The following is a 9,921-nucleotide window of genomic DNA, read 5'->3' on the forward strand; positions in this document are numbered from 1 at the left end:
TTTAAAGGGGTTGTTTCCCTTTAAATTAACTTTTAGTATAATTTAGAGAGTGATATTCTGAGACAATTTGCAGTCGGTTTTATTTTTTTATTATTTGTTTAGCTTTTATTCAGCAGCTCTCCAGTTTCAGCTGTCTGGTTGTTAGGGTCCAAATTACCCTAGCAACCATGCATAGATTTAATTAAAGACTAGAATATGATTAGGAGAGGCCTGAATACAAAGATGAGGAATAAAAAGTAGCAATAACAATATATTTGTAGCCTTACAGAGCATTTGTTTTTAGATGGGGTCAGTGACCACCCCCATTTGAAAGCTGGAAAGAGTCAGAAGGCAAATAATTAATAAATGATAAAAAAAAATAAATGAACACCACTTGAAAAGTTGCTTAGAAATGGCCATTCTATAAAATATAACTTATATGTGAATCCCTTTAGATGGTGATTTGTTTCAACAGCCAAAGTTGCCAATCATCTCCTGCAAGTACAACTGAAATAGACACCGGTTTAAAGCCACCAACAAAAAAAAACAAATCTTTAATAAGTAGCCATTTTAACCAGTTATACACTTGGCAAATCCGTATATGTTTGTGCCCAGAATTTGACGTATGGGGAACGCAGGCTCTGCTTCATGGATTGGTAGTTTATCTTGTTGGTGATTTCAAGGTATTGCCCGTTCTCAGTTGAGTAGGCCAGCCAGGGGGTAGGGACGCTGGATTCGCCCGTGTTGGGGTCTCTGTAAAGCAGAGATGGGAGAAAGAGACGTTAGTTATAGGTTGTTTTGGTGGTGGAATGTCAGGGCAGATAATGAGAATTTACTCCTTACCCAGTCGCTGCAAAGTTGGTCCAATAAGCGATCATGAACTGGGCCACATCTCTGTCTTTGGGTCTGTAAGCCAGCGGGGTGGCAAATGGTTTCCCAAACATATACTGCAGGTCATCGGCGTGGTCAGCCCCCACCCAGTTGGGGTAAACAGGCATGCGGGTGGGGTGGCTAAACAAATAACTGTATGTCTTGGCGCCCCTGGGTGTAGCAAATAATGGCATGGTAGGTACATACACATGGATATGGATGGTGAACTGAGCCCACTGGGTTGGTCACTTACTTGGCATTCTGGAAATGTAGGGCCAGAGCCTCCTGAGTGGCAGCCAGGAAGACATAGTCTGTTTCCACTTCAACCACCGTCCTCTTCATATCCTCTTGACTGGGATTGGCCCCCCAGCCAGCAGAGTAGAGATTGTATGCAATGTCTAGTGCTGGGGAGCCTTTGGCTAGGGTCAAGCCCTGCACCACTTTCTGTACCTGTTCACTGAAACAGAAAAATCAGTTTCCCTGATTTCCCAGTCAGTGAGAACATTCATAGATTAGAATTAAAGGGAAGGGAAGACACTACTGCACTTACGCGCTGATTTTATGGAGAGGCTGGTTTATAACAGGCATATCAACCCCGGCAAATAGGTGTCCATCCATGTTGTTTACTCCTGCGATGTAGTCTACCCCAGCTGCATTAGAGAATAGGTTCCTCGGCTCATCGGGGATGAAGTCTCCGTCTATGACCGGCGAGTAGGCCAAGTAATGGACTAAAGGATCTGCAAGGAGAGAAAAGACAAGGTCTTAGATCCTCAGCGACACACATTTGTAGGGTCTTAACCTCTCAGAGGTCAGTGCCGTGACACTGAACCCAGTAATCAAGATGTCAATGAGGCTTTGTATTTTCAAAAATATTTTAGCAACTGATACCAGAATTGATCCTGCTTTTAGCTCTTTAGGTCCCCCAAAGGTGGCCATACATGGGCCAAAAAAACCCAAAAAAAGCTGCTGACCATGCAGGCAGCTCATAGCCCGCTGGAGGTGCCAGTTTTATGGAGAGATTCCATAAAACTAAAGCAGCATAGGTATTCCTCTGTACTAAGCACAATTCAGCAGGAACAGCCCCTAAATTTGCTCATAGCCTGTACAGAGAGATCCTATACAACTATGACAGCATAGGTATTCCCCTGTAGTAAGCACAATTCAGCAGGAACAGCCCCCCAAGTTTGCTCATAGTCTGTACAGAGAAATCCCATAAAACTATGGCAGCATAGGTATTGCCCTGTACTAAGCACAATTCAGCAGGATCAACCTCCCAAGTTTGCTCATAGCCTGTACAGAGATCCCATAAAACTATGGCATAATAGGTATTCCCCTGTACTAATCTCAGGTAATTATATAGTTTAAAGGAAATATACAGTCTATAAAACAATAGTTCTTCTTTACATTATATTAACATGCACTGGGTTATTTCATTGAACTTACATTCAAGATTGAAGAGTTGCAGCTGATAGGCTATGGTGAGGGCACCAGGGTCTGTGTTTCGCAAGCAGTTTGCCAGCTCAGCCGTATTATTCACAGGGCACCCAACCTTGGAGGCGAGCTGCAACAGAAAGGGATTGGTTGTGAATAGAACAGCAAGGGGATTATTTCCCAGCATGCTTTGAGCTTTTACTTGACTACAGTATAAATGTTGTATTATGTATTCCGTAAAACAAGCTGGATTGCAAGCTCTACAACTAGGGAAGACTACAACAACAATTGCGTAACAATTAAACTGGATAAATGCAATGGAATACACGGCGGTTCTAGCTCCAAAAATAGTTACCGATTTGGCCCATATGAGAGGGTCCCTCTGAATGGCCCATGGGCACAGTCCCACCCCACTCTGGCTGATGGCCCGCTGAATCAGTCCCACGTTGTAAGGTGTTAAAGTCTGCAGTGTACAAAGGAAACACAACATGAGAACAAGACAAGAACACATATATACCTTTGTTGTATTCCATCCTAGATATCATCATGGCACTGTTTTCAGACTGGACATTTCAAATGTAGTTTCCATCAATCATTTGTTTTTTATACGAAGGAGGATAAATTATTCTTTTAACCGCCAAATCCTTTTTTATTTGACGCAGACTGGATACATACATATAAAATGCATCTAAAAAATGTTTTGATTAATTTTTCTTTTATTTGAATGATAATTAGTGTAACTGTGCATCTGATAATCCACTTTTTGGAACAGATTTAGAGTCAGGACTTCCCTTTATAGACGGTAACTTGTGGGTTATATACCTGCAGAGAAACACTGGCACCTCCAGCGGACTCTCCGAATAGGGTGATGTTGTTTGGGTCCCCGCCAAACGCTGCAATGTTCCTCTTCACCCAGGAGATGGCCATGTGCTGATCCCACAGTCCATAGTTACCTGTTCAAAATGAGTAATGGTTAATATTAATAAGGATACCTTAAAGGAGAATTAAATCCTAAAAATGAATGAGGCTAAAAATGCCATATTTTATATACTGAACTTATTGCACCAGCCTAAAGTTTCAGCTTCCCAATAGCAGCAATGATCCAGGACTTCAAACTTGTCAAAAGGTGTCACCATCTTGGAAAGTGTCTGCGACACTCACATGCTCAGTGGGCTCTGAGCAGTTGTTGAGAAGCTAAGCTTAGGGGCTGTCGCAAATTATCAAACAGAAAATGAGGTTGGTCTGTAATATAAGCTGATGCTACAGGGCTGATTATTAAATTCTGATGCTAATTGTACTGGTTTCTGTGCTGCCATGTGATAATTATCTGTATTAATTACTAATCAGCCTTATATTGTGACTTTTCTATTCTATGTTTACTGTATATTGTGAGTGGGTCCCTAAGCTCAGTAAGTGACAGCAGCAGAGATCATGTGCAGAGAATCAGCAAAAAAGAAGATGGGGAGCTACTGGGGCATCTTTGGAGAAACAGATCTTTACTGCTTTGGTTGCCTTGGGCTGGTACAGAAGCCCAAAACATAATGTACAACATTTCTAGCGACTTCTTTAGTTAAGCTTTAGTTCTCCTTTAAGCCTTACAGTGCCACTACAGCAACAGTGCTTGAAGTTTGACAGGGCTGTGAAGGGAATGCCTTCAAACTATACAAACACATTTATTACCCTGTACGAAGAGCTATAACCAATGCACAGAACATGCCAGCATTTCAATAGAAACAGTACCAGGTGCATTGGAGTCGCCGGTGCTGAGAAATCCCAACGGTCCCACGCGGTAGTTGAAGGTCACTACGATGACCTTGCCACGTATGGCAATTTCTTCACCGTCATAAAGGTAGTTGTTTAAGAAGTTGGCTCCTTGACCACTGCCAAGTAAAAAACCCCCTCCAAAGATCCAGATCATGACCGGGAGTTTTGTGGACACTAAAAGAAAAAAGCTTTGAGTAGTGCTAGAGCAGTATGGGTAGTGCGGACTCTATTAGCTGCACCTCTGGTGGGGGAAACAATCTTTCTATAGGTGCCCTTTACATGGTGTGAGACTGAACCTGGCTTTGTTTTTCTTTAAGGAGTGAAAATGGGCTAAAAAAAAAAAATTTGTAAAAAATGTAAGGTTGTGGAATTTTGTACTTTCAAGAAAGGTTTGGGTATCATATACTACAATGTCCAGGGTGAGCCTGACCATCATGCAGGTCCGGACTGAGAATTAAAATAGGCCCTGGCATTACAGGTACACAGAAGCCCAATCAGCCCCCACCAGCCCACTAAATACTGACTTTCTATGGCACCTTATAGCAGCCCCTCTGGCATTTTGCCAGAACCCACAGAGTTGCCAGTCCGGGCCTGCCATCATGTTCTCTGGTGGCCTGTGGTACCTCCCCAGAAAAAATACATGGCTTCTAAAGAATCCCAGTGCATTCTAAGTTTCACTTTTTAAGTTTGTCTTTAGTGAAAGGCACTTACAGTAAAGTAACCCCAAAAAAAGTATAGCATATTACAACCACATTCCTTAGCAACATATAACCCTACTGCCACAATTTCTGTATGGTTACCTGCAGAGCGGGTCTGAGGTACCCAAATGTTCAGATAGAGACAATCGACACTTCCAAAGACATTGTTTTGGGTGATGGTGGCTTGCAAACAGCGCGGCTTGTAGTCTTCAGTTTTCAGGGTGCCTGAGTAAGGGAAGCAGGAGAGAACACTACTGATCAGTATTTGCTTGCTACTGGAACACCGGTTTAGTGTTCCCTGCTTGAGATCGAGTTGCCCTAATGTTAGACGAGGTTACCTGACCATCCCGGATGTTTCTCTGCTTTTTCAAAGGGCTTGGGAGGAGCAGCAAAGGGGATACCTTTGAAAATATCAATGTAGTCAGGGAAGAGAATCCCAATCTTCTTATTGGTTCCTTCAACAAATCCGCCCTCTGTGTGAACTATGCCAAGCTGCAAAAAAAAAATCCCACATAATAATAATAATAATAAAGACTTATAAAGGAGTACATTATTAGATTTCAGTCATATGTCAGGCTGTTTTTGATAGTTATTGCCTCCTCCCAATAAATATTGTCCAAAGTACCTATCCAGATGGAGGAGCCAATGGTTAGAACAAGGAAATTTGGATAGAAGTATGATGGAGCTATGCCTTTCCTCTGACATAGGGCTGAAGATCTGAAAGAGAGGGAACCCATAGCTCCATGCATTTAAAGAGACGTCAGGAGGTCAAGGCAGTCTGAGTTGGTCAAGCAGCAATGCCGGAACTGGACCACAGTGCAACTGGAAAATGCAACTCTACAGAGCCCTTAAGTAACATTAGATCCATAGTTCAGCTGGAGGGGAAGGATTCCAACCTTACCGTTTTAGCTTGTGCCACTACCAGGCATGTGAATGCCAGGGTGAGAGTTGCCCACAATGCCATCCCTTCTGCTTTAGCAGCTCCAGAACACAGGGAGTGCTTTTTTACCTGTATATATACATGGCATTGGTCTTTGGCTGCATGCCTTCTGCTAGGGGTGCATCCGTGCCAGGAACAAGATAAATAGGCTCTTAAGTGCTGCCACAGCAGTGCCAAGCTAACGGATGTGGCAGTGGGAACTTTCACAGCTGTACTCACTTCACAGATGGACAAGAGGCCATGAAAATAATGACCATACAGAAATTCCCTTAAGTTACATTGAGCCCTGCACGGACAAAGCAATCGGCGTGATAAACTGCGTATTATGTAACCAACTTGAAATATTACTGTAACCAACTGGCATATCATTGTAACCAACTGGAAATATAAAAGAGTTCAGGTCACAGTTGTTTTGGACTTACCACTGCAAATTGCAATATTTGCTCTTGGAGGAAACATGGTTCTAAAAATATATATTTCCATGGAACAAGAAGGTTGTCTAAGGATCATATCGGCAAGTTTAGGATAAGAACATTTTTTTTGAGAGTGCATATCCTTTTATATGGTATATTGATTGTAGGGGTGACCTTGGGTTTTTGCACCTCCAGCGCATATTTTTGCCAAATATCTGATTGTATGGTGTGCCCTCCATTCATCCACATTTCTGAGAAGACGTGGATCTTGAATTAAAGTCTTGTAAATTCCTGGATATCACAACTTGCAGCACAAATGGTTTCATTATTAATAATATGGGTGTAACGGATTGTGAAACCCCTGCAGGACCCACGTTGGTGAGAGCCAAAGAAATGGAATCTCTATAGAGATATAAATCTTAGGTCTGAAAGAGAATGTACATTTTTCAGTTTGTGCTTAGTGAAAGCCCCTAACAGTAAATTAACCCCAGACACATTTATTTAGAAAGGACAAATTCAAGTATAGCTTATTACAACCGCATTCCTTAAATTCAATTAATTTTGGCTTTGAAGAGAATTTGCTGTGGCGTAACCACCAGGGGAGCAGAGGTGGGATTGGGCAAGGGCCCGCACCCCCTCAGGGCCCCCCGGCAGCTTGCACGCCATGGACTTCTTGAGTAATTTCTGTCCGTTTCCGGTCTTACGGAGGGGGACGAGGGGCCCGGCTGCACGTCCCGCGCCAGGGCCCGTCCCCATCTAGTTACGTTATTGAGATATGGTCTCTGCTTTGAACAAAAAAGGCAAGGATGGAACTGATAGGGAGTCATAGTGTACTTTAAGGTTCAGGGAGATTAGTCGCCTGGCGACAAATCTCCTCTTCTTCGGTGCGACTAATCTCCCCGAACTGCCTCCTCGCCGGCTAAAGTGTAAATCGTCGGTGGGATGGCACTCGGATCGATTCGTTTTCCGTACTCGCCAAAGTTTCATTGTGAGACTTCAGATAACGAATTGCTCCGAGTGCCATTCCACCGGCGATTTACATTTTAGCCGGCGGGAAGGCAGTTTGGGGAGATTAGTCACCCGAAGAAGAGGAGATTTGTCGCCAGGTGACTAATCTCCCTGAATCTGCCTGTGTACACTGACCCTTAAAGTGCACCATGACTCCCTATCAGTTGCATCCCTGCCTTTTTTTTGTACAAAGCAGAGACCAAATTCTCTTCAAAAGCCAAAATGAATTGAATTTTTATGTTGTTAAGGAATGCGGTTGTAATATGCTATACTTGAATTTGTCTTTTCTAAATAAATGCGTTTTTTTCTCCCTGAATATGCCTGTGTGCCCTGACCATCCGTCTCTAGAAAAAGACCTGCCCTTTAAGGGGTCATGATCAAAGGGAGCAAATATATGCAAGGTTTGCTCTAGACCAGGGGTCCCCAACCTTTTTTACTTGTAAGCCACATTTAAATGTAAAAAGACTTGGAGAGCAACACAAGCATAAAAAAGTCCATGGGGTGCCAAAAAAAGGGCTGTGATTGGCTGTTTGGTAGCCTCTATATGGACTGGTAGCATACAGGATGCTCTGTTTGGCAGTACATCTGGTTTTTATGAAACCAAAACTTGCCTTCACGCCAGGAATTCAAAAATAAGCACCTGCTTTGAGGCCACTGGGAGCAACATCCAAGGGATTGGTGAGCAACATGTTGTTCGCGAGCTATTGTAATACGGAAAAAGAATTTATGTCGGCTCAAATGGTCCTATAACTGATACTAGAAAATGGGAAAAAGGAAAGGAACGAAAGTTCTCTAATTGTGCAATGAATAAACATTCAAAAAAGGTGAGAATCAATCTTATGACTCATTTGAGCTCACCCTTAAACTCTTTTGACCCAGGTGTGTAAGAAACCCCGGGTCCAGCACATAGATCCAATCCCGCAATTAACTCAATCACGGCTAATAAGGAAAAACACTCACCGAACGTGCAGGGTGGCCCGGGTGCATCGCCCCGAACCCGTAGCTGGGGTGAGTGAGGAAATGTGCAGAAAAACGGCAAGCACTCCTGGAGCCACTCGTAGGTAAAAACAGCTTTTATTCAGTCGGTTAAAACATGGAATCCTGACGCGTTTCGTATCTTAACGATACGTAGTCATAGCTACGTATCGTTAAGATACGAAACGCGTCAGGATTCCATGTTTTAACCGACTGAATAAAAGCTGTTTTTACCTACGAGTGGCTCCAGGAGTGCTTGCCGTTTTTCTGCACGTTCGCGAGCTATTGGTTGGGGACCACTGCTCTAGATCTCTTAAAACCTCTTGTATCCTAGGAAGGTGCAGGTGATATGACATCCAGTGAAACTGCCGAAAAGGTTGCAAAACAGGTTTAGGTTCCTTTTCAAACAGGCACAGGTTAAAGCAGGGAGTTGCCAGACTGACTTTCCATAGCCTTAAATGACAGACAGCCTGCTGGGGTGCATTACTTGCATCATACTGGGTTAACACACATTCTTACAGCCCCATGGGATATTATAATATTTATATATGTTCTAGAACACTATGTCCCTTTTGCTGGACTCTTCCAGAATTAATAATAAAAACCTTGACTAAATCCGACCACGGGCAGAGTGTTTGCGGAGACGATAGGAACCAAGGCTAAAGCTCACAGCAGTTCAGTACACACAGGTAATCCTGTAACCAGTGCACCTGTTCCATTTGCTACCTTCTGCTTGCTGGGATGCAACAGATGGGAAGGCGTTGGCTTGGGGGGCGGTGGAGCTAAACAATTTCTTTGTTTATTTAAAGAGACAACTCTATCATGAAAAGAAGAGTGCAGCAAATGACAATGTTTTTTCCCCCCATTTCGGTATTTGCCCCTTTTATTTCTGCATTTATGGGGGCGATTACTCCATAAGCAGACCGAACAGAGATAGGTGGGGGGCCCTGGAGGTGGATTCCAATGGAAGTTCCTTGAAACCTGGCCCATTTTTGTGTGACTTTGATATGGTTGATATAACCTGAGAATACAGTGCAAGAAATGATTTACAGAAGAGTGCATTTATACTCCCTCAAGACAGGACCACTGATTATAAGGCCTTAGCTCATTGGGAAAGGAGGGCGTCTGTGGCCCATTCCATGTGTACAAACACTCACATATTATATATAAATCCTTATATATAATTTCTTGAAATTATTTATAAGCTAGAAGCTGTATGTGGAGTTCATTTAAAATGCACAGTTAATGTTGCCATATTTGTATTAATGAAAACAAGACATTATTGAACTCAATGGGGCACGGCTGGTCTTCAGTCTGACATTAATTCTGACATCTCTCACTGTAGATTTGGCCGGTAGTGGCAGCTGACAGCACACGGGATCATTGCTTCAGACAAGACAGGCACAGCCCCTGGTGCGTTTGGTTTAATCAGTGTGATTGTGTTTGCAGTCAGAGTAATCCTGCTTGCTATATAAATGCAAATATTTCAGCCCAAGCTAGATAAGAACAGGCATGAATTATTTACATTACATTTTTTTTAAATTTGTGATTTTGAGGGGGGGGGGGGAAACTCACTTGAAGCTGCTGCAGGCCAAGACAGTAAAAAGATGGTGATCATAAATCATTAGACAGGGTTGGGCTGAATCCAGATCGGTTTCCAGCATCCAAGACGGCAGATAGTGTTTATGAAGGGGGATAAAGACGATCTTTAAGAGGGTGAAATTGAGCCAGATCATAAAGTTACCTTCTAGCTCGTTATACACTTACCGATAAGCAACTTTGCAATTAGTCTATGTAATTTACATAGCTTTTGCTTTGTTCGCCTAGCTCGTCTGCCTGCAAA

The 9,921-nt window shown here is 42.9% G+C and overlaps 1 protein-coding gene across 1 annotated transcript; it reads right to left on the reverse strand.

The window, feature by feature from the left end:
• Nucleotides 1–502: 502 nt before the first annotated feature.
• cel.1.S (carboxyl ester lipase, gene 1 S homeolog) lies at nucleotides 503–5,720 on the reverse strand. The gene is given in 11 exon segments (NM_001095153.1): nucleotides 503–732; nucleotides 823–1,020; nucleotides 1,103–1,306; nucleotides 1,400–1,586; nucleotides 2,293–2,410; nucleotides 2,636–2,743; nucleotides 3,103–3,233; nucleotides 4,021–4,218; nucleotides 4,845–4,967; nucleotides 5,081–5,234; nucleotides 5,644–5,720. Coding segments are annotated over 11 exon segments (1,659 nt in total). The 5' UTR covers nucleotides 5,707–5,720; the 3' UTR covers nucleotides 503–557.
• Between the last annotated feature and the right edge of the window lie 4,201 nt (nucleotides 5,721–9,921).

Source organism: Xenopus laevis, chromosome 8S, assembly GCF_017654675.1.
Source record: "Xenopus laevis strain J_2021 chromosome 8S, Xenopus_laevis_v10.1, whole genome shotgun sequence".
Lineage (NCBI taxonomy): Eukaryota > Metazoa > Chordata > Amphibia > Anura > Pipidae > Xenopus > Xenopus laevis.